The sequence below is a fragment of the Nesoenas mayeri genome (assembly GCF_963082525.1).
Source record: "Nesoenas mayeri genome assembly, chromosome: 8".
In the NCBI taxonomy this organism is placed as follows: Eukaryota; Metazoa; Chordata; class Aves; order Columbiformes; family Columbidae; genus Nesoenas; species Nesoenas mayeri.
Window position 1 is genome coordinate 9,563,542 of NC_137554.1, and position 26,056 is coordinate 9,589,597.

Here is a 26,056-nt window from a genome sequence, read left to right on the forward strand (position 1 = left end):
ACCACATTGAGGAAGGAGGTGACAGGGTCCCTCCATCAAAAACAGCTCCCAAAAAGCTAAAACGGCAGGTTGTGATCGCAGGAGACTCCTTTCTAAAAGGAACAGGAGGCTCAATATGCAGGCCTGACCCACTTCTAAGGGAAGTGCTGCCTCGCTGGGGCCAAGGTATTAAAAAACACAAACCCTTACTGCCCTGGTTAAAGCCTCAAACCATTTAGGGATGTGGTTTAGTGCTAGAGTTAGGGTGTGGTTGGACTCAGTGATCCTGAGGGTTTCTTCCAACTGAAATGATTCTATGATGTTCTATGAAATTGAACTACTAGCTTGTCCAAAACCACTTGTGATTTTCAGCTCTTAGCTTTCTGTCAGAATTATAATTGACTTCCCAGAGACAAAGGACCTTATCTTCAGCCAACTCTGAGTTTTCATGACTGCTCACATCGATATTTTCAAAACTTAAAGTGACTTCATAGCTAGCAGCGTGTCAAAAATCTTGGTCATCCCAATTACAATAGTGGTAATTGGGAAATACACTTAACCTGGCATATGACACACAAAAAACAAACAAACAAACCAAACCAAACAAGCAAACTGTATAAAAATATTATTAACATTCTGTGAAAGCTAACCTTGAAAATAAAAAAAAGATAAAGCAACAAAGAAACTGCCCTTTAGGAGAGATGATTAGCCTCTGAAGAAAGCAATAGTGGGAAAGTTCCAAGTGTAAGCCTTATTAACTGCTTACTAATGAAGCTGAAGTCTAGACAGAAGGTGCAGGCATTGGTCCAGTAACAGTTTACTTAGCAAACAGAGTAAAAAGGAACAGAGAACAGAACACCTCAAGATACTGAGTTTCATCAAGGAGCCCATCAGTCTGGGAAGGAGGGGGTGGGCTGCTGTGTGACACACCACCACAAAACAAAGTGACAGGAAGGCTTTTAGTATCACTACATAAGTAGTATTCCCGTGTTGTTAGTCACAAAAAAAATTCATTGACAGAACTGTTGTTTTATTCTAATAGTAAAGAACATTAGGTTATATGGCTTTCAGCACAATGTAATTGCTACCGTACACACCCATCCGCTGCACTTAATTGGATATGGAAAAAAAAGTCCCAGACTGTGAAATGAATATTTAGACTAAATGAAATTTCCATAGCTCCTTTGAGGTTTCAGGCAACAAACAGAAAATTAAGGTAGTCATTAGACTGCCAAAGCATCTGGAAAAAACTGAGAGAGTCAGCAAATGGAGTTATCCTGCATTTCACATATATAACTTCCCAGTTGACCATCCCTTCTAGATGTGGTGAAACTCCTAATAGCCACTTCTAACTATTAAATGTGTTATAAAAACAAACATAAATTAACAGAGGAAGGAAGTTCTCAACTCCTTCCATGGTAAAACACACACTACTGGAAAAACTACAGTTGCAGTCCGACCATCTTTTCCTCTCACTTGGTTACAGAACATAAATACTTGCAAAAATAACACAGGAAACAAACTAAATTATTTCAGAACTTCTTAAAACATTCTTATTCTCTTTTTTTTAAATGAGTGGGGTTTTTTTTTTTAATAAGTGGTGGATCAAGATCAAACACCTTGTAAAATACTGTTTCCAAGCTGAGTTATGTGCTGTAGACCAAATTATGTAATGAATCCTTTGAACATTATTTAGAGAGGACAGATTTGCTGATTACTGCACTAATTTATGGAAAACTGACAATTCAGAACTTCTACTGGTATTTAGAGCTGGCTGATCACACTCACAGAGCTTAAACTTTCCACCAAGAGGCTGAAGTTGTCCCACACCAACTGCTCAAAAATAAAGCTTACCCTGTTTTCTTGGCTTTTAAAACAGGTGTTGCTTCTGAGGAAGCATAAACAAAAACATGAGGAAAAGAGCAGCACACTGAGAACAGTTTTCTAAAAATAAAAGCTGGAAGAAATTTTTTATTATAAAACTGCAGTCAACATAAGACAGCTGGGAATCCCAAAAGCCAAACATTTCCAGTGCTAAGCAGCCTTTCTCCCTTGATTCTAGGAGCAGTGTAAGAAATTTTCCAGTTTGGTAATCTTCCTTCTCAAATGTAAGCCATCAAATCTTCCTGATTAGAGCAGGCTGTCTAAGCTTTCTGTCACTAACACTAAATGTGCTGCAAACAACCAAATCTTGTTCAGCTATTTAATTTCTACATCAAAGGAATATAGAGTCTTAAACTTTGCAGGCTACCTTTTAGTATTTTTTTTCCTGGAATCTGTGAAAAGGCAATAGATCAGTAATGTATGTGTTCATCAACCTAATTCTAACAAAAACATCTAATTTAACACTTTGGATATAACATGGAATAATACAATCTCAGAGAAAAAAATGGGCAGCAGGGATTAGATCTCAGTTACATGGTTCATGTATCAACTGGGAGGATTAAATCTGATCTGCAGTTCAAGAATTGTTATATTTCTCTTTTATTTCCCCTAGACACAGCTGTACATCAAAATGTTTTTTTAAGTGCCCTGGTAATTCAAAATCACAGCAGCAACTGCCACTTCAATGGTCACATTATAATTTATTCCCATAGGGCTGCTAACATTATCCATACCTACAAACAAGTTAGCAAAGCAAGAAATCCAGCTAAAGAAAAAGCCCGCGTTTGTCTCTGGAAATGTATTTTAACATCTCCCCAGTTTGCAGCACCAGATAATGAGTTGTCAGCCTTCCTAGTAAGTTCACGTGTGGGCTATTTGAGGACAAGGCACTCGACATAGTTGAAAGACATGAGATGCAGAAAAGACTGGCTATGGCTTTGGCAACCAGATTATTCTCAAGAATTATTAACTTTGGCATGGAAAGATTGTTATGCTCTTCTGGGTAGAAATAAGACTATATTTTTAAACTGTTTACTGCTCCCCGTCCTACGCTTCTTCAGTAGGCTGCCACAGAATTTCCCAACTCTGCTGGTGGGAGATCTTGTCATTTCCATCTCTGTTTACTCATGGACAACTCGCGTGTTTTGTCTTTGGAGTAATGATATTGTTGGTCTTGCACAGTTCTGCCCTCCAGTTTACTTACAAAGCTCAAAAAGGCCCTTCATTTTGGTAGGAAATAAACTGGCTCTCAGAATACAGTCATTCAGTTATCCTTTTCTGCATCTAGTCCCACTCGACTGAGTTGTCCTGGAATACAAATGCCCAGAACTGTGTGTACTACTTAGATAAAGTCTTCTCATGCTTTGTGCAGTGGCCTTAAAGAGATACCTTGCCTCATGTGTTCTAAAATTTCACTTAATTTCTTACCACCTTAGTGTGCTTTTATGTCAGAGAGATCTGGCGGTGGCATCATTCTTACCAGGTGCAAAGCTCTAAGTTTACAATATATTGGTTTAGTCCCTGCACACATCAGTGGGATGAATTAGTACAAGTGAAGTTTTTAAGATTATCTAAAGATGCTGAACTCTGTTCCATGTACAAATTTCATTCCAGCATACTTCTGCCTACTTATCAGTGAAAAACTGCAAGGATAGTCCCAAGGCTGGTGAGAGAGGAACTTAATTGGCACTCACCTTTCAACAAGTAGTCAGTCTTTAGGTATTATTCAATCATCTTACTCTGGGTTAATTTCTGACCCACTTGTACTTTTTGTACTAGTCTCTACCTTTTCCATTTGAAACAAAAATTTCACATATGTGCTTTTATCCAAAGCTTCATCAAAAACTCTATACATGTGAATTATTGCCTAAGCTTGGTCTAAAATATTAGTCTACTAAAGAACAGACACTAAGTCAATCTGGCACAGTTATTTGTTGATAAATTTTAACTTATATTATATTATATCATATCATATATCATATAGTTTCATCTATTATTTAACCTAGTGTGTGAATTTTAGCCATTTTTCCATATCTTTAGGTACTATTTCTTTTTAAATTTGTTTTTAAAAGTTCTTTATTACTCAGGTAAGACTACAGAGATCTGCATGCATTCGGCATACATTTTATTTAAGTATAGGTGAAATATATGCTACTTCCTAGCTACATAGCATTTCCTCGCTCTTAATTTGCCATTACATGCTTCCGTCTAACACAGTAATTACCCTCATAACTGTGTGTACAGCATTAAACACTAGATTAACTTCCTCATACAAATACCTGAGGCAAAATACCTGTATTTTATCAGTAAGGTTACTTTCTCATAATGTCAGTGTCCACCTCTCAGAGTTTTCCTCAGAGATTTATACTGCTTATTGTTATTATGAATAAGTTTTCATATAGTCTTACCTTAGGACCTTCAGGGCCATTTAATCCAGGTACACCAATATCTCCTGGAAAACCCTGAAGAAATCATACAGACAAGTGATTTACAACATAGGAATGTTTCCAAGATACTTGTTTTGATTCTGTTCATTCATTTAACAAACCTGAACCACAGAAACAAGAAATAGATTTGTTCTACCATCCCCAAAATGTCAAAATCCATTAAGTTTCCTTGAGAGGACTTGGATAGGTGACAGATTTTAGGCAGCTTTCATTAAACTCAATTTAGCAGATGTTAGTATGGGTTTCATTTCTCTTAGTCTGACTTTATCCACAAAGCAGTATTTGAAATTAAACCATTGGATTGGTCTTGATGCACGAAAAAACCCCATAAAGCAGCCAGCACCAGGTCCTGTACTCATGAATTCAACTGTTTTTTTTATAAAAAAGCTTAGAGAGCAGCTGAAGCCCTTTCATCCTTGGCCGCACATTAAGGACGAGATCACTGCAAGCTTAAGAGTGGAAAGCCTTTTGCCTCCAAATCAGCAGGTGCTAATCCAGGTCTGGCTGGCAGTAACTGACGGTTACCAGCACGTAGCATTATTCAGAATAAGCCTTTACGAAATAGTGTGTGGTATGTGCCCAGCTGTTGGTAAAGAAAAAATTAATATGCAAAGGTGATGAATAAACTAAAATTACCACTCCAAACTGTATGGCCAGTAGGCACTGAGTGGGACACCATGAGGATGCCTCTATGTCAGAGAAATCCAGTGCTACAAGTAGGTTGCTTTATAAGGAATTAGTGTATTTTAATTAAAAATGATATAGCTAACCCTTATGTGATACAGCAGTAAGTTAAATTTCATGAACATTCAGTGAAAAAATGTGATCTTTATATTTGTAGGATAAAATAAAGCGTTTGTAATTTACTTTTTAGTTAGCACAAGGCTTGCTCACTCACCTGCCAAGATAGTATATGATTTTGTTATTTTTATAAACCTTTAAATTTCATTAAATCTTGCTCATCTGAGAATAGAAAGTCTGCCACTGGAAGGTTCTTCCTCTGAGTGAAATATGTATTACTACATCTGTGTAAATCCATTGCCTAACACTAGTAAAAACAAGTTTCCTTTTTCCTGAACACAAAAATCATTGCAGATTAAAAATTATAAATATCATTCTTTGCATGCATACATTTCCAATAATGGAAATGAAAGCACCATGCACATCTAGAACAATTTAAAGAACATCTCATAAAGAACTTCCAGCATGAAATTCTCTCGGGCACCCTTCCATACTAATACATGCTAACACATATAATCATCGAAGCTTCAAGAGTCACTTTTTAGATTGTCTAGGCAGGAAAGAGGTATCAAACAACAACAATAAAGCCTCACTAGGTGGATAACAGTTAGCCATACTCTATTCTTCCAGAACAGATGAGTTTCAAATACAGCTAATAACCATTTCTAATGATTATTCATAATTAGCTGACATTAACCAGAAAAAAAAAAGCCCCTCAAAACTTACCAGAAAAGTAAACAGAAATCATAGTAAAGCAAGAGATTTAAAACAAAATATTACTTCACCCTCAACTACAATATTATAATAAAATTTTAAAAGTATTTAGGGCATAATTGTTCTTACTTGTATGGTTTTCTTCCATTTGTTTTCTATAGCCTGTTCTTAGCAGGATGCAGAGAGACTTTTAAGTAGAGACTTAGATGAGATGCAAATATTTTTCGGTGTGTGTATATATTAAATCAAAAATAAATGTACAAAACAAAACATGAAACTGAATTATGACTTCTTTTAAAAAAAAATTAAAAAATCAGGTTTAGCATTTGAATGCTACTGCATACTAAAGCAAACTACAAAAGAGTAAAACACAACCTGAGTTTTCAGAATAAGTGGAACAACCCTAAGACAGAGCATTTCACAAAATGACAGCAGTAATTTCTTTTTGCCGTGAAGCAGTAACTACTAGTAGAGCTTTGCAACACCAGACCATGCCTCTAGGTGGCACAGAGCATATTAGTCACATGGGACCAAGGTACCCAGACTGATACCTAAAGTGCTCGCTTACATCAGCCGAGACTCCTATACAGTTCTATAAGAGGATGTTTTTTAAATCCCGACCATCCCTATCTGCTGAACTATACTGAAAAGTTAGAAAGGATTCCAAAGAATTGACCTATTTTTATATTTGCTTATTTACAGACATTAAACAGTTACCGAGGGGTGGGTTCTGAACACCTGTAAATCTTTAACTTTCTAATGTGTGAACAAGTGCTAAATGCTGACACTGAGACAATTTCTTTCATGGCAACAAACATTCCAGAAGACAATCTGCCAAGAAAAATGTCTGTTTAGAGAGATTATTATACTTTTATAAGGGAATACATCTACTTTATTTATTTGTGTAAATATTTCTGGAATTAATTCAGTAAGAGCTATGAGATATAAGCATTGACAAGCACTATTGCAGTTAGAACAATCACAACATTTGGAAACCCTCCCATGCCAGACAAAGTCTTAGGGTGCGAGAGGGCTACCAGCCTGAGAGCATCAATTCCAGTAATGCATTTCAAAGTTCAAAATCTGCATCATTTTTGTCTTTGTTGTAAAGCTGGATGTAGCATTTTCTTCTTGAACACTAACACAGAACAAAATGCAGCTGCTATGGCAGTATTAGAACACTATTTTCTAAATGTTCTCATGTTAATAATCCATGAGGTAACTGTAATAATCCAGAACACAGACAACCACTTAATTCTGGAAAATGAATGAACCAGAAACGGGTTCTTAAACCACCTCAGCGATCGTGTTTGCCATTCAGATTCTGAATAGTGAAGTGGTATACATTTCTACCTCTATCTGAATTTGCCAAGAGATATTCAGCAGCCAGGTCCCTGTGAAGCTACTCCAGATTAAAAATTCATTATCCTTTCATAAATGAAAGGCCAGGAGACCAATGTATAGTTTCCTGCTGCAATATAATTTCCAGCAGAGACTATTTTGAACAAATCATCACTCAATATTACAAATTCTACTAAGGAAATGCAAAGCATAGATGCTGATCTTCCCATCAGCCAGAATCCTGGCAGCTGGTAGGTTTCAAATTATTTTGAAAATCTTGCTGCAGATGTGGCCTTTGGCCAGCAAAGTACTTTAGAGTTCACTTGGTTTAACCAAACTAGAAGTGGTATCAGAGGACACCAAAGTACCAGCCATCTCAAGACAAGCACACTTCAATCTTGCTGAGAAAGTGTTGCTTTCTGTACTGAAAACATTTAAATATGAAACTAACATATTTATTGCTCTCATTTATCTACATAAACTTCAACAAAAAATGCAGAGATTGTGATACTGCTACTATGTCAGGGCATGTCTTTTTGTACTGAAGCCAGTGCTCAGCAATGAGGGATGTGCAAAGTCTGTTGCTTTTCTGTCATTTGTGTTCCTGTGTGGCTGCTAACATGGGAGCAAAATACTAGAAATGTTTGGAAATTACACTCCATTTCCACTAGAATTTTCTTACATTTGCAGAATCCCACTCACTCCAAGCTGTTTCCACACCATGTTTGCCATATTGCTCTTAGTCACCGACCCTCACGCCCTCTTGCTTCTCTGCAGCCTTCAGTGGAATCAAGACATGAGCACTGGTGCAAGGGCACCACAGAGCAAAAACTTCTCCAGGGATTGTGACAGTCCCTTTGGCTGACCCATATCCCTGCTCCAATATTATTTCATTCAGTCACATGCTGTGTTTCATTTGAATGAGAATTTATAATGAATTTTCAGAAGCAATACTGACTGGATGCAGCTACTGAATGTCAACAGTATACTCCATTAGAGTTTTATTACTGATTACTATCAAATTGCAAAAGGAAGATTTCTGCATAAAACTACAGTCTCCCTAAACTGTGAAAATAAGCTGTGATGTTTTACTTTCAAATAAGAAGTGTTTATAATTCTTCTGAAAGAGGGTACTATGCAGAGATATTCAATTCAATCAGAAAAACCTATTTTCTTCTCTACGCAGTTTTAGAAATGTCAGTATTGACAAAGCTACAGGACTTTGTTCTCTGACATTTGCACAACTGCATGACAGTGTCAATAATGTGCCAAGTACAAAGAGGAATATAGTAAGAAAAAAAAAAGATGTGAAATGAGCTTTCTTCTTTGCTTGCCAATCTAGGCCAAGTTTAATGCCAGCATTTTTAAAGGGCAGAGACAAAACTTCAATTTTTTCCTACAAACCTTCAATTCTGATTTCGAAAAGGGTGGAGGAAGGAATCTAACAGTACAAATTACAACTGTACAGTTGCAATTTGTCAGAGAACAGAAAAAAAGGGCAATCATGGATTACAGCATACAATGCACAAAAGCTTTTCAATTTACTATTTCTAAGATGTTAGTAGAATGACGGTTATGTTGCTTTGTGCTTCTAATTGACCATGGCAGATCTGTTCAGCCATGCTCAGCAAAATGCTAGTGATTGAGTTTTTTGAGAGACACTTCAAGTCACCAGTTTTCCAAATGTGCTGCATCATCATTTAAAGCCATTTAATGCACCTACATAATATATGCAATACACATTAGGATCACTGTATTTACAATAAGTACTATCTAGCGTAGTCTACTTTATAGCGTAACGCTCTCCACAAATCCTTCAAGACTTGCTCAGTTGCTTGATGGCCAAGAAGGTAGCTGGTGGTTCACCTGACTGACCAGCACAGCAGCACCAGCCACAAACCAACAAATTAAAGATCAAGTCTTGAAGCATTCGATAAATCTACAACATGAAAAATCAAGGGCTTTGGGAAGAACCTCAGCACAGACGCACTTCAAGGACCAGAGATGATCTCCAGAGGGAGCTTGGCATAGTGTGGTTATGGCTACACTTGCCGTTGAACTCTGTTTAATAGTCTCCCCGTCTGCCCTGAAGACATCCAGCACTCAACCCATAAGGTGCACCACAGAAGAGGTGGTCTGCTGGGCAGTCACAATCCTGGAGACCTTAGCCAATTGCTTTCACAAGATTCAAAAATAGTCAAGCCAGTCATTCAACATCAACAGATACTTTTGTGGAACTTTCTAGTAAATGTAACTATGCTAAACAGATAGATGTATATTTTAAAATTTTATTCTGACTTGTGGTGAAAAGCATCAAATGCAGGCATTTCATAAGGGACAGAAATGCCAGATTATGGATTTACTTTAAAATATTCAGGCTTGGTTTTGTGTTACAAGTCTCCCTGTAACAGTTAAATGACTAAGGTCTGAGGAACAGGTCTTCTTTCAGGGATGCTTCTAATTATATAAGTGACGGTAGGGTTAGGTAAAGCCTGAGAACAGAGTTATCAAGAACAATTCTGTGCATTCTGAAAATCAAGTATGCCTAACTTTAACCCTTAGAAAAGAGACTAGTAACCAATAGTCAGTGTAAAAAATCTTCGTGCAAGAGGAACTCTGTTTTCTTGCAGGAGGATTATTTCACTAGACATTGCTCCTATGCGCCTAACAACTGTGTGCCCATACAGATAGGATCACATCTAGGCTAAGGCCAGACAAAAAAAGTAAAGCAGAAATTTCAAATTTATATTGCAAGTTTCTTCTAAGATCAACAACAAAACCCAAGAGCCAAAGTGGTGCAGGTGTTAAAAATCAAATGAAAAACATTTAAATATTAGCTTGCATTCCTCTAGGTAGATTCAGAACATCAGCAGTTAAATAATGCCCTGATAAAGCAACACAAATCAAGATTTGTTTGTCTGCGCATCCCTTCTTTGCTAATGAAGTCTTACCACAACTCTGCCTGAAAAATGTCCAGGAAGACAAATTCCATGCAAAATACCTCCAGAGGTCTGTGGAAACAGACTGGGACCCAACATGCACAGGCTGAACTATCACAATCACTCAGAAGAAAACACGGGAAGGTCACATGAACAAGCGTTGTTCAGCATTATTAAAAAGTCAAGGTAAATTGAATATTTCTGCAACATTAATACATATTAAGAAAAAGAAGTGCATATTATGTCAAATGATTTTATGAAAGCATCAGATAAGATTCTGTGCAAAGGCATGCAGAAAGTATAAGCAATTCTGCAACAGGAACAGTTCTTCAGATGCATGTCAGAATATGCAATTAGTTCAGCTTAAAGTTGTCTTCATTTCTGTATTCCCTTCAAGTTGCATACAAGTTATTTGATGCAATATTGAAACAGAAGGCTGTTATCACTGCACTCATGGCATTGTTTGCACATCAAAACAACATGTGAGAAGAAAAAACACGCATTAAAAATAAACATTCTTTTTCAAATGAACTCAAAGCAGCCAGTGATTCACTTACAAAATACGTGCTTTTTTGACTGTTTAGTATTATTTGAATGTATCCTTTTCCTTTGTAATGCTATTGCCTTAAGCATGAAACATCGCAGCTGAATCCCATATGAGTACCTTCCTGAAAGAATAAGCTAACGACTTCAGATCAAAATACTGCACAGATGAAAAAAGTTCTACTGAAGATAATGACTAATGCTCCCTCTGCTCCAGATGAAACAAATTTATAATGCTCAGAGCACATCTGAAGGCACATCTGAAGGAAACTATCACACTCATTCTTGGGGGATATTTAGATGTGATTCATAGAGCAAAATTTAACCATAAAATATTCTGAATACATGTGGAAGCCTTGTCAAATTTCATTCACATTAACAATAAGCATTACATACTTCCTCATACACAGTAAGCAGAGGCATTGTGGGTTAAAACAGTCAGACCAGCACTTTCCAGTTGTCATATTGATAAAACAAAGCTCTCTAGAAAGTTGAAATTTTGGTTGATCATTTTTAAATGCATGACAAAGCAGGAAAATGTGTGAACTTGAAGAATATGCTCCATAAAGGACTCACTAAAATATCCAGTACTTTGCAATCAGTGCGCATTCGGGCACATGACAGACCCTGGCTCTGTAGCAATGTACCCAGAAGAGGACTTGGCTTGACGCTGAAGGACTTCTGCACTGAAGAAAATGCACTTGGCAGCCACCCCTTGTACGGTCACCCAGAGAGCAGGCACGAGGCCACTGTCCCTGCCCATCGGCACTGCAGTTCTCAAGTGGATCCTGGCTATCAGCGGGTGGCTCATTGCAACCCTGCTCTGGTGCACCCAGGCTGCGCAGCTGCAGAGGAAGGAGTTTGGAAGCAACTCACTGCTGACCTGCACATAAAAAGCCAAAGACCTGAGGGGATGAAGGATGCCTGCCAAGCCTGCTCCCACTGCTGTCCGCAGAGTCAACTACAGACTGCAGCTGCGGCAGTGCCTGATTTGCAGTGGTTTACACAGGAAGAAAATTAAGGATATAGTTGCATACACATTCACACATGTGTAACTGGAGAGACCAAAGGATCCCCTGTTTCTTACATCACAAATACCTAAAACAAGTTTGAACATGGGGACAAGGCACATTTATAAACCACACTGTCTTAGCGTTGGACAGAAGTTTGAAGTAGGATCTGAAATGTTCTGCCACTGGGCAGACATGGCATTGTTCCTCCCAGTCACAGCAATGCCTAACAAATACCAACATAGCTTTTTTTTTGTTTAAATAAAATCTTTCCTAAAAGGCATATGGTATGAGTTGTCATGTCCATACCAAACTCAAAGTACTTCCTTTGTAAGACACTAATTCATCACATTCTGCTGTTTCCAGAAACATCAAGGGAAGATGTAGTATAGGATGTAATGTCCATTTTCTACACGGGGTTGTGGGAAGTATGACCATTCAGACAACAAAATAGAAACAAGGAAAGCAGCTCTGCCTGACTTGCTGGCTGTCTAGTTTTTGGAAAAAGATGTGACTAGATATACAACAGCAGGCTTTTCCTGTGGAAAATCTGCACTAATTGCTCACACTTCATACATCCAGTTGTGCCTAAATAACTTCAGCCAACAACTACTAGCTTATTGTTATAAGACAGAGTAACAGGGAGAATAAGACACAATCTTCAATTTTAGGCTTTTTTAAAAATTCCTTTTATTATAGAACTCACAGAAATTCCAGTTTGTTCAAGATACTGGTATACTTCTGTCCTACCTCCCTCTATTTCTGTTATTTTGCCATATGGTGATCATGTTTTTATGAAGTAAGAACCTCAATCACACAAGACAGATCAAAATAAAGTTAAGAGAAACATCATTTTGTAGTTCTAAACCTGACATTTTGCAGACAATTATTCAAAGAAAAATACCTGGACACTCCAGCTTTAATTATCTAACAAAGTACTTTATTTGCCTTCTAATGGCTGAAGTAATTCTGCACCCCTGAGCCAAAGGAAATGCTGAGCTTTTCAGACAGGAAGTTTTCCCATCAGTAACTGCCCTGAGGGTACGAGACCCAAAAGATGAATTTCTCCCCAGGCCTAAGGGAACAGATTGCCTGGGCTGGAATACGTAACTATGAACCATTGCCAGGACAGGCACCAGGGTCACCAGAACACAGGCTTTAAGACCAACAATTTAATATTAACCTGCCACAGGTCTTCCTTGCTAGCAGTTATACAAAGAGATGTCACAAGGACACGTGGGCAGCGTGCAAAGGCTTTGTGCCTTTTTCATTCTAAATAAAGGGCATGAAAATACTCTCTCCCTATTGACTAAAACATATTGGCTTATTCTGAAAAGACCATCTTCTGTTGCTGCAACATGTTTCACAGTGACTTTTCTCTCAATGATGACTCATTTCCAATAAGAAAGTGTGTTCATTGGGATTCAGAGGAGCTATAACAAAGTAATAAAACCCAGTAATTTGCTCTTTGAGGATCAGAGGACTCAGGGTCCCTCTTGTAAAAGGCAGGTTTGGTTTGAGCAGATACGGTCCCAGAGTTATTGTATCTTGTAAGGCCAGAACAAGCATTCTCACTAATACATATCTTCCAGACATATATTTTTAAAAAGGCATCCATTGGAAGAGGCTGATTAAAAAGAAAAATCTGCATTTTTTCCTTTCATCTCTTCAGAATATGTATGTTTGTCTATGTATGTCTTTTCTGTACAGTCCACAGCATTTTTTCTTATAGGCCATGGTATAAATGCCAAAAAGCAGTGGAATTGAACAATTTAGAGACTTAGTTTCTGTGTAGACTTCTATAGTAATATACGGTTCTTTAGCAACTGTCCTGCTAGATTCAAGTGCTTGGCAATGGTTACTATATACCTGGTGTTTATTCTTTGCATTCCTTGCAAATAAAATCATTTTGTAAGAGATAAACATGCAACCAGGCTTGGAAAATCCCATTTGTAAAAATGCTGTAGAATTCATGAATGGAAGTGTGCCTGAGAAATCACATGAGCCTCATTCAAAGTGTAAGCAATAGCACCTGGATTCAAAAGACAGTAAATCCTAATCACATCAGCAATTTGTACTTGTATTTGAAAACCCTATATATTAATATTTTGCATTAAAAATAATGAGCTAGAATCTTTTGTACTTTATGGAGGGGAATGAATTCATCAAATATGACTGCATAAAAAGTATTTTCTAATTCTACCAAGAGCACAATCTTTTGTGGAGCAAACTCATTTACCTCTGATTTTTGTAGTTTAGAAGTAAATTACATTCTATCTACCTTATCAAGCAATTTCTTACCTCAGGTCCTGGAGGACCCAGTGGCCCATGGGGTCCAGGTTCTCCGATTTTCCCCTTAAAAAAAATCCACACAGATTTTTAATGATAATTTACTTTGTTTTTTAAAAAACAAAGCAAAACAACAACAGATTGTTATGAAGATTTTAAAAACATTTATCAAAAAAGAAAGCCAACAAAACTGTTGAGATGACTTTTGCACTAAATAGGAAATCTTAGAACAGCCACTTCTTGGACTCAATTAGACTAGTTCTACATATATATATTTGAATTCACAAGGAAAAATGCAAATTAGCTTTAGTAAAATGAAACTGGGAGTTTTCAGATGGTCCAAATAGTTGTATAAAAAAACTCACTTGAAATATATAACTGTTTTCATAATAAAGCTATGTGATGCGATATATAAAAATTGCAGAAAGTAACTGTTATGGCTATTGGTTTACATACTTACCTAAGTAGTTTAAGTACCCAAACATGGTCAAAGAAATGGCAGTTTTGTCATTAATAATAGTAAAATGAGGTCCTATCCACATGTTTTGTGAGTCCATCGTATACAAATCCTGAGAGACATAAAAACTGACCAAAATATTTCTTTATCTGTTCTTCCACATTTTTAAAAGTTTGCTGCTGTTGCTGCCATAAGTAGGTGTTCCTTCAGCAAAATTCAAGTCTGACTTGCAAAATCTTTTTAATATAAATTATTTTGTGTAAATGTATTCTACAAAGTTAAACATACTATTTACAGGTCTGAGTTCTCTTAATTTAACATAACTCAAGAAGTTGATCACATTCAGTTTGTGCTTAAAATCCTCAACTGTTCAGGAATAGGCTAATTTGCATGTTTATCCTTAAATGAAAACGCTTATCTTTTAAAAGCAAAAAGGTCAAGTTTCCCCGTCAAAGCTTAAGCAATTTTGTGGGTTTTGCAGGGTTAATGTTTATACTATAAATTCTCCGGGACAAATCAAGTTTCTTTTAATTGAGCTTCAGGGCCTGTGACATTCATGAGGTCTAAGTCGTTTTATCAGATAGTGGCTTCATTGCACCTAAGAAAATTGAGACTGGAGTGATGAATTCTTCAACAGCATTGAATATTGTCAGCTTTTAATTATACAATGAAGAGGCAGACAGCAGTGCTAAAAACACAAAAGGTGAGGAAGAAGCCAGGTAACCCTGTGCAATGCCTTTTCTGCCTCAGCATTTACAAACCAGCCGAAGTGGCAGCACTGTACAAATGCCTTTACAGTTGCTAAAAATCAGTAAATATTAGAATTCATTACTACTCCTATCCTTTTGAGAAATGTCTGCCCACTACTAATGAGATTTCCCACACTCTCTCCAAATTCAGCTAGCCCAATTAGTTATCTTGGTAGTTCCTGAAGCTCTCATTGCATTTGTTTCAAACATTACCAACACGCCTATTCTCCCTCAAAGTGACTGTCACAGAATACCTAATATCCTAAGTACTCCTGTATTAAAATCTGACACACATACTGATCTCCGTAGTAAGATGTCACATATTCAGATCTGACTCACTCACTAACCAGTCACTAGAAATAAAACCAGCTTAGACCTTATTTGTGCATTTGGAATTAAGTACCTTCTAGAGGATTCCATGCTGTGTAAGCATAAGATATGAAGTATCAAATATAACAACATATAGTGATGCACTGAGAGCAAAAATTGATGTGTAAACTTACTGGGGGTCCTGACTTTCCTCTGATCCCTGGGGGTCCTGGTAAACCAAGAGCACCCTGAAAAAAAGAAAGCCATTAGGTACATACGATGATGTCTTGCTTGTTATGTTGGAAGCAACAGGTTGCTACGCTTTGCCACCTGAAACAGGCTTTGAAAGAATTCTGTGGCATGAGAAATGTCTTCTAACATACAACTTCCATCAAGAGTTCTCACAGGATGTGCTATTTCAGTGACTTCTGATGTACTAGCCAAATAGGAAAGAAGATATTTATCCCAGTTTCATGATACGAAGGAGCATGCCAGACCATGTGCTGCTGTTAACCACAGCTGGTCCAGGTGAGCTGCAGATGAACCCAAAGGTTCAAGGGAAAAATATATTTTACAACAGTTTCTTAGCAGGTTTCAGATCATACCATTAATTTTTTCTTGTTTTATACATCACTGAACACACAGCAGCCAGAATGCTGCCCATGACCTTTACTTGTTTGCTGCTTTCCATAACCAAGTTTTAATTAGCACATTTCTTAAAACGTTAGTTCGGTAGTATCCAGTAACTTTGACTACAGCATTCTACTTTTATGCAAGTGACTTTTTGCATTATAAATATTTGCTGATATTGGACAATTCTGTGAAACAGTACAATTATAAATTACCTTGTCTCCTGGGTACCCCTGGTCTCCTGGTTCTCCTGCAAGGCCATGTTCACCCTAAACAACATATTATTTTATACAGACATATGTATGTGGCTTAAAGTGGGGTAGTTATCAGAATTAGAGAATGAGGACATTTTAAATACAAAATAATTAATTAATCTAAGACAGATCTTTGAATGACAAAGCAAGATGCTGCCCAGAAGCACTCTTCCAGGAAACCCAACAGACACAGCACTGGATCTTGTTATGCCCCATAGTAACTTCTCTGTTCAGAAGTAAGTTTGTCTAAAGCACCAGATTGTAAGACTGAAGTAATTAAAAAAAAAAAAAAAGGTCAGAAAATAATAGAAATAAAAAGGAAAAAAAAGAAGGCTTTGTCAAGTACATTGTTTTGCTCAAGATTTAATGAAAGGAGTCTGAAAGAACAATATATCTTTAAGATAATGGAAATATTTAAGTCACCTTATCACCTTTCATTCCAGGCTGTCCCATACTCCCTGGGAGACCCTATTAAAATGAAAGAAAAAAAAAAATCTCCGATGTTTGTCTGTAATTTGGAAAGCAGCACAGGCACCGGGCTGTGGGATCGTTTAGCACTGTACCGCGGGCCCTGGAATTCCTGATGGTCCACTCGGTCCTGCTGGCCCCATGTCTCCCTGTGAGACAGCAAGAAAAGTGACTGCATTAAATATTTGATGAAACGGGGTAATTTAAAGACTGGTAACAGATTGTGGCATTTTCTGCATCACAGAGAAAACAATAAAATCTTTTTCAGGCTAATTTATTGGGGAAAAACGTATCCAAGTTATAAGCCCTCCACTTTTACAGTTCTCAGCCACATCAGTGGAAACACAGGAAACCAAATTTCCCTCTTTCCCTGTAGATTCTGTAGTGAGCAGAAGACAGCAGTGCATTAGGCAACACAGAACAAGGAAGCTTTCCTTTGTAGCAGAGCTGCACGATCGCTGGCTATTCCCTCTGTCCTTAGGGTTATGGGACATCACAACTCTATTGAATTTGGCTTAAAACAATTATTCTGCTGTGAGTAGCGTCATAAAAAGTGACGACTTCTAGGATTTCTCATGTCTTGGTGATTTCTACAAGTTAAGAAAGAGAGATGGGATTCTTCTAAAACGCCAAGTGTGCAAACTTAACCTAAATTCTGACAGGCATGCTAACTTCCTCTGTTCTCACGTACCTTCAAAGCCCTTACTACGTCTCTCCTTTCCAGGATTTATATGGACAGTTTAATGACTTAAAGAAAAGTGAAACAAAAATAAAAAAAATAACCTCAAAAAAAAAAAAAATCAACACAGCAACAGCAATAATATTAATGAAAAATGGTGAGCTAAACATGACACATTATTTAGCAATAACTAGAACTATAGTACAGGATTGAGGGGCAAAATCCATCTACTTTCTACCTAGTCTACCTCTGGAGGAAAAAAAAAGAAACCAAAACCAAAAAAGCCCTCCCCAGTGTGAACAGCTCTGTGGCTATGCAAGAATTTAGCAACAAATATGAATACAGAAATCTTTTGCCACTTGCTGAGAGTGACGTGTAAAAGATGAGATGGACATCTACTGACTTCCAGTTCAGCACACATCAATTATTCTCTGGAGACTCATTCAGCACTGTTTGCAAAAACATTCTTCTGCAGCCAAAACTGAGCTCATGGCCCACTGAAGAAAAGGGAAGACTGATGACTTAGCGTCTCAGTGGTGCTCCCCACTCCGTATTGCTTTAGCTTTACATGACTGCTTAAATGATATACTCTGTCATGTTAGCCTATGCCAAGATAAATTGTTTACATTGCTGTCTCTTACTTGTGCTATATATTCTAGTTCAGCAAGGCATTTTTGTGTTAATGATACTGTACATTGAAATGCATACTTCTGGTAATAATAGGATTGATTGAAAAAAATCACAAAGGGGTACTGAGTTGGGATATTTAGCTTACAAAAGCAATGGGAAGAAGTTCCAAAACAGCTTTGCAAAATTCAGGTTGAAGAAACTCCTGTGACAGTCTATGGAGACATCGGCTGATCTAATTGACAGCAAAAAACTGGGACTACACACAAATAAAACTTGAAAAGTGATCCCACTGATAAGGAAAGGGATGAAATAATATGTCTGTCAGTTTAAAAAATCATCCTCCATCTAAAACATCCTCACTACATGTTAGCACATGTGTATCAGTTTGGCTAAAACTTTGTCCTGGTTTTGTTAAAAACAAGTTTCTCTTTTAGTGAGTTTGTCTGTCAGCTAAAGCCTTCATAGTAACTGCATTTTTCTGGAGAACCAGACACATGTTGTGGTAAACCTAGCAATGGAATGCAAACTTATTGATAAGCACAGATGGACATCTCACCAGAGGGGCGACGAGAAACAAGTGACCAAGAAACTGACCAACTGTGTCAGTTGGTCCATTCACGTGAATACTTCATATAAAAGTGGGAGATCACAAGGATCTCATCCCTTTTGCCTTTGCTTTTTCCCTTCTGCTTACGGCCGACATTAGGAGAGGACCTTGCTAGTCATCCCTGCAAACTGAGGCCTAGTGAGAGACTGAATCCAGCTCCGGTTGGCTGCAGAGTCCAATCCAGGACTTTGGGTGCCAGCTCTGCAGTTGCTGGGACTTTTAAGATTGGTTTTGTATATTTTGTATTATTTTCTCTATTCTTATTAGTAGCATTAGTAAAACATTTTTAATTTTTCCAACTATATTCTCTCTGTCCTTCTTTCCCTCCCGATCGCCTGTCCTGAGTGGGAAGGGGGGAGAGGGAGGGGCAAAAAGGGGGAAGTGGGGGAGAGAGGGTTAACAATACATCTGCCAGGGTTTTATTGTCACCCCGCAATCTTAACCCTCAACAGACTTCCTGATAGAAAACAAAAGTTACTTCAGCTACATAAAGTGTACCTTTCTGACAATTTCTATGTGACAAGGCAAACTAAAACCAAATTGCTTTTACCTGTCAAAAAATATAAGATACCAGAAAAAGGAAACTAAAATACACCAAAAAAACCCCCACACAACAAAACCAGGTAAAAATGAAAAGCTAGCTCTAATACCTGAAAAGTCCTCATCTTATTAAAACTCATAGCGTTGCAAATCTCGAGAGACTAACTACTCAGGCAGCCAAAACTCTGAACTTGGCAACAGCTTTGTATATTGAAGAAAATACGGAAGGAAGGAAGGAATTCTTGGACTCAGCTTGCTGGTGTTGCTCACTTCACCATTGTTCTCATGAACAAACACAAAAACATAATTAGCTCTTGACACTGCATACAGCTGGGCTGGGCAAGATACCTGAATTAATGCTGTTGGGTTCTGCCAGAATAATATATTTAATCTCATGTTCAAGGTTGCATGTTACAATGGCATAATGCATTATAATTGACTAAGTGGTTTAGAACAAACATTGAGGTGTCTAGTTCTTTACACAGTTTTGAATGACCATGGCCATCTGCCACATGAAACACCAGAGGCCAGGGTGCACAAACCCATTTGGAGACCAGGTGTGGTGAAGGACCAAGGCTGCACCACACAAGCTGTATTTGGGAATGCTGGGGCCACCTGAACTTCCCCCCGGGTCTTGTGAAATTCTGCTACAGTTTAAAGAGTGCAATGGTCCCTGATATAGAAACTGTGGAACAAAGCACAGCTCTTCCAGTTATCTTACCGACTGGGAATCAGAGTAACTAATATGATGCCATGCAGAGACACAGAGGAGTGTATGAAAGTAAATTTTAGTGATGATTCCTATACATTGTGGTAGTAGTAACCACAAAGGACTCATGCCACTAGATACTGATGTGCTCTTTAGCCATGCTCTCACCTTATTTCAAAACCCCATCTAGATTCGCTGATGCTTTGGAAGCTCCCAAAGGCTGGTCAGAAACCTGAAGAAAACATTGCTGGGCCACATTTTCCTCAACTGCAAAATGTTACTGTATCAGTAAGGTCTTTTCAACTATGAAGAGTTATTAATAACTGCTCGTGAGTTGCATTTCTAATGTGTCTTGGCTAAATACAGTAAAATATCTTTAAAAACACCCTAATACATCTGTAAGTTCTATTAAGCTGTTGAAAGGATACACAATCACCCTACCTTTATGAAGCCGCATTTCTACATTGTAAGCACTTGTCCATGCGTATTTTTGTTCACACATTTGTCATCCCAGACACTAAACTCAGAAGACCAGTAGCTCATTCGCAAAACTATTTCTGTCCCATAAGGGTCATCATTTTTCGGCATCTATACACTCACCTCAGCTATGTTTGAAAGCATTGCCCTTTTTCAAAAAGTAAGGCTGGCTTTAGGGGTATAAACTAACAGATTTGTTTATTTCAAATAAAACCACCAGACACACCAGGTCAGAAATAAGCATACAAATCCAATCAAGTATAAGAATAGTCCACATCAGCAATATGACAGCAGTTTTGTAGAGAGATTTTAATTAAAATCATGGCTAACTAAAACAAAATCTGTTTAAATCCCTGGATTCTTATAATTCTTTGTATTTTTTCACGAACACACAAGACAACTATTCCAATGAAGCCGTATCAAATTAAGTAATAAAACTGTACTCACTCTTAGGCCTGGAAATCCAGGAGGACCAACACCACCAACAATTCCCTTCAAAGAAAATGAATTTTAGATCATCTGAATTTTAACGTTTAAAAAAATTCCCAGTGACAAACAAAAGTGACCTGCAAAGCAAATCAATTGGGATTTTTTTTATAGAGAGTTCTTGAAGAATGACAGCTTATCACTATACAGGGGAAGGTGCTTATTAAAATCTCTGATTGTGGAATTAGATCTCAATATATTTGCATCATTAAATGATTCCTGCATTACCAAAGAATATAAGATTTATTACCAGATTTAAAGGGAGAATAAGAAAAAGAATTTTGGGAGGGTAGAAAAAACCCACCACAAGAATTTATTAAGATTCCTTTGAAAGATAAACAAAAAACCAGCTCTGTTCAAAGAAACACCTTTGCAAATTAAAGGGTATGCGCTTTATGAAAAATTATTTCTGATACAAACTGCAATATTTGTACCTTACGTAGAAGCAACAAATGCAACAGTACACTACTACTGCCTCTGTTGTACTCAAGTTTAACTCAGCATATGCTAAAATTCTGAACATCATGGAAAACAGTCTCTTTGCCCTGTGTGAAAGGGGTATTGTAGCTCTCCATTTCAGCACAGCTCGCACAGGCTGCCCTGACACTTGAGACCTACTACTCAATGGAAATCATACACAGGGCTCATTGCAGCGCATGAGCACCCACAGTGTAGGGCAGCTTTTACCCCAGCAAACCTTGGCCATTTCTGAAGCTGCCCAACATGGCATGGCTGCTGGGCATGGCACAGAGGACACCTTTGTGCTCTCCTAGCTCCTCTGGTGCCTACACACCTCCCCCAACCTGCTCCAGGCTCCCCACAAGGGAAGCTGATGGCTCTAGCAACATCCTCCAAAGGCACACTGACATCCTCAGAGAAATGAGAGGGTGTTGTGGAAGTGAAGGATGGCATTACTCTGTTCAGCAGAAGAAATCAGGCATGGAGACAGAAGTCATTAGCGTCAAGTCAGCACATGGAAAAAATGTCTTCCCTCCAAGTTCCTGGCACCACACGCCTCCCAGGCAGCCCCTGCTCCCCACTGCCAGCTCAGGAACGGGCTCTGTAAATACCCCATTAGCACTGCAGCCCCTGCAGCTGCAGCCCTGGCCCCTTGCCTGAACAAGCCCTGCGGGGTGATTTTTGGGGAGGAGGGGAGCGGAGCTGCTGCCTGTCTGAGAAGGTGGTAAGATCAGCAGCTGTCTTGGCAGATTAGAAGGAACTTGTTTGCAAATGCCTGTGTTGAAACAGGCTTCTTTGTAAAGTGCAAGTCTGTAATTTCAGATGCAGGCTTTGTGAGTTTGTTTCTACTGAAGTGCTGTTGTTCTGCAGATCTTGTGGAAAGAGCTTTATCAGGAAAGGAGAGAAACTTGTGAGTACCAGGAGGGGAAGGAAGAACTCCCCTTTTTATATCATTTGCAGAGCAACTGGTGACATTCACAACCCCTCAGAGCATTTTCCAGATGAAAAGCACCCTACTGACATCACCTGATATTGCCATGAGCAGGAACTTTGCCTCATGGACCAGAAATGCAAAATAAGTTTTTTCCTATGTTTCAAAATGTTGACAGCAAAATGTCAATAACTCACCAGCAAAACTCATGTAAGCTTTTCTAAAATCAGTTTCTATGATGGATGTCAGGAAAGGGCAGGTCTTCAGAAACGAGACCACCTCTGCCCAGCTGCTGACTGTGGTCCATATCAGAACAACCTTTAGACACAAACTGATAGCAGTCTCCAAAGGAGCATCCAACAATAAAATCAGATTCAAATCAGCTGCTCTTTTGCCCAGCATTTATTGCTGTTCCCTTGTTTGTCCCAAAGCCCTTTCACTCTTTTTTCTTATCAAAGGAAACTGGAATTTGGAGTCTGCAGCCAGAGTTTTCCTACAAATACAGCAAGACAGCAAAGCTGCTTTTGAGGCAAAAGTCTGCTTTCCATTTGAGAGGGGAGTTTATACTGAGCATTACAAGTTTTCCTATGTTAATCAAGACACAATTTGATACTTACAGGATTCCCATCTGGACCAGGGGGGCCTCTGTTTCCAAAGTCACCTGGAAAACCCTAAAGCAGAAGAGAGAATGCTTGTTCTTTATTATCCAAGACATGAAAGGTGGGGTCTAAACACTTAATTCCTATAAGTATTAGAAATTCAGACATCAGCAAGTGGATTCAGGGAGAGATGGATGAATGGAGGAAGCAAGTTTCAGCTGCACAGTTCAAATGAATGAAATAGAATAGTAGCAATTGTTTGTCTCCTAAAATCATATACCACCCTTACAGTAAATTTTATATCAAATACTCTTTTTTGTCTTTTCAATGTTTGAATGTCCTTTTACCTCTCCCTGTGTATTAGGAACAGTACTGAGAGACACTCACCCTGCACCCCTGTAAGACTGTGTTCAAACCTGCTGCAGGTCAGAGGTACAGCTACTTTGGCCTTTCTAATCTACCTTGTTTGGAGGACACACACCCAGCTGCCCAGCTCAGGATTTAGCACAGCAGTGTCATTCCTTAATGCACCATCATACAATATTAGATGAACAGCAGTCAGGAAGACAAAATTAAATGGCAGCAAGGAGGTGAAAATAACATTTAATAAACCAAAGTAGCTCAAGCACTGCTTAAGCTACATTTGGCTTTAGTAATCACTTAAACAAAAATTCTATAAAAGTTAAAGCAACTTTTTACATGTACATATATATATATATATATATATATATGTATATATATGCACACACAATGCTTAAACAATACATTGAAACAACTTAATAGGCTCTTTATTCCCATCATCATGCATGATACTGTAACTTTATCTGAGACATGCTTAACACTCTCTGGACCATTTTTTGGGTTGATTTTGGTTGGAGTATTTTTTCTGCATTCTCCTGCAACATCAAGAAAGCAAAAGACAGGAATGCCTCTCACAATAATGAAATTTGTATTCAAGATCTGATCATGGAATTCATAAATAAGAGCCTGTAGCCATAATTGTAAGATCTGATAGTTCAAGTCTTTATAGTGTTACTGTCTTCTCATTTAAGCAGTAGAGGTTCACAAATTAATGGTCAATAAAGCAGATTTGGTTCTCAATCTGTACACCATTGGCCAAATTTTTGCAAAACTCTGAAAACGTACTGTAAAATTTCACACATGCAATATGAGTATTTGACAGTGCCTATATTTTTAAAAGCTACCAGCTGATAGGATGTAGATGAAGTTTATTTTACTACCCTTTCCTTAATAATACAGTATTTTGATTGTACTACTATTGGTAAGTGTTGGAAGAGGCAGAATTACCATAACACACATGAATATAAAATGTGAAACAGCAGATGCAATGGGACAGTTTTACCAGTCACCAGGTCATAGATACATGTCACATGTTAATATACAGCAAGAACCCAGCATACCATGAGTTACAAAAGGGACAGATTACCCTCAGTCATCATAATCCTGTTCTCAACAGCATGTGTCTTCTAACCGATGTTAATAAAACTATCTTAGGAAGCAGAAAAATGAAAGGAAAATGCAACATAGGAAAACAGTTGGAAAAGTCTAAAATTGAAAGTAATATAACAATACTACTGTGCAAGAAGTGTTTTATTACATGTTATCGTTTTACATGACTATAAAGCATACAAAGGATGACTATTCATAATTTTTATATAAAACAGAACCTGAACTGTTTTTACAACTACAATGAAGTTGACTAATAAATCAGTGCCTAATAAATAATTGGTATAATTTACAAGGTCTGTTCTGTCACATTGACCTCTGGGTGTAACTAATCCCATTTGGAAGAAAACTATATAAAAACATTCCCCAAAATGCGGTCAAAGTATATCCATGAAATCACTATACATCACACTAACAGGACAGAAAACACATCAAAAATACTACAGAACTAGCCAAAGTTTACATTATGAGCATACAATGGCAAGAAATTTAATACATATGCTTCCACTATGAAGTATCTTCTTTAAAATATTATATGCAAAACTAATCTAAAATTCAAACAAATCCTCACTCTATAATCTTCACAATAAAGATTTTTGTAATTGAATTTGTTGCATTTCAAATATGCCATAGTTGTTACAAATATGAATAACTATTCAATAAACCTGCTAAGTAGCAGCATTTCGAATTTTAAGTGAACAATCCTTTGTATTATTAACTTTGCTTACACTTTAACATTATCTTCCAAAAATTAGATCATAGTTGGGATCTGTTTTCATTCAGAAGTATCTCTGCCAGTCAGGGTTTTTTTTCCCCCTGAGAATTACTATCGACAGAAATTTTGTCCAAAGAAATAAGTTGCATCCTAGAACACAAGGTGAGGAGTCTGACTTCAGGCACTATGCAATTGCCATGACAAATTTCCTTTAGTATCGGTGCCCTACCCCAAAGCACCAGATTTGTTAACTCCAGAATACTGTGTTGTGAGATGTTGTAATCACAGTGATCATTGTCTCAGGTTATAACAACACACATCCTCTAAAGCTTGTGATCCAGCAAAGTACTTCAAGTCAGGTTCCCACGTGACTGCTCTTCTGATTTGGTCCACAGATTAGTAGCCTTCGGACAAGCAAGTACTTTACAGACCATCAAAAGAATTTGGAATGAACCTTGGGTTTGAGGAAATGACAACATTACAGAAGCATCAGTGCTGAATGAAGGTAGTCACCAACATTGTGCAGAGGTGCTTTCGGTGCTCTGTCCTTCACGTGAAACCTCTCTGAATTGATTTGTATAAATAGAAGTCCTTACCAGACCATAGCCTGGCACTGATAGAAGTTGTGCTCTTATTGTAAATGAAAAATAACCACTTACCACAGCATGGAGAGCACCAACTGTTAAGAATTGAAACAAACTACTACACAGGTATTCAGAAGCCTCAGTGAAACCTGCCACTGAGAATGAGATTATAGCACAAAACACGTTTTGCTGTAAGCTCCTCTTCCTTTTCCGCACTGAACACAAGCCTTTGCTTTCCATCCAGGTTCTCTTTCTTCTGAAATGCTGCAGCTGACTCACCAGCACAACACGCTGCCAACTACTGGATTGTACTGATGGCACAGACCCCTTCTTGCCCACTCAAAGTAGCACTTAATTTGAATTATAAGCAAACAAACACAGGAGCACCCCATCCTGCTAGCTGAACAATTGAGGAACAG

General features: G+C 37.9%; 1 protein-coding gene across 1 annotated transcript in view; it reads right to left on the reverse strand.

Annotated features, from left to right (window-relative positions):
* Positions 1 to 26,056, reverse strand: part of COL24A1 (collagen type XXIV alpha 1 chain) — a gene marked incomplete at both ends in the record, with an annotated part of 135,534 nt that overhangs the window by 67,844 nt on the left and 41,634 nt on the right. The window contains 8 exons of the mRNA XM_080348930.1: positions 4,272 to 4,325; positions 13,900 to 13,953; positions 15,597 to 15,650; positions 16,248 to 16,301; positions 16,710 to 16,754; positions 16,850 to 16,903; positions 20,844 to 20,888; positions 22,890 to 22,943. Coding sequence (XP_080205056.1) covers positions 4,272 to 4,325; positions 13,900 to 13,953; positions 15,597 to 15,650; positions 16,248 to 16,301; positions 16,710 to 16,754; positions 16,850 to 16,903; positions 20,844 to 20,888; positions 22,890 to 22,943 — 414 coding nt within the window. The remainder of the gene's footprint in view (positions 1 to 4,271; positions 4,326 to 13,899; positions 13,954 to 15,596; positions 15,651 to 16,247; positions 16,302 to 16,709; positions 16,755 to 16,849; positions 16,904 to 20,843; positions 20,889 to 22,889; positions 22,944 to 26,056) is intronic.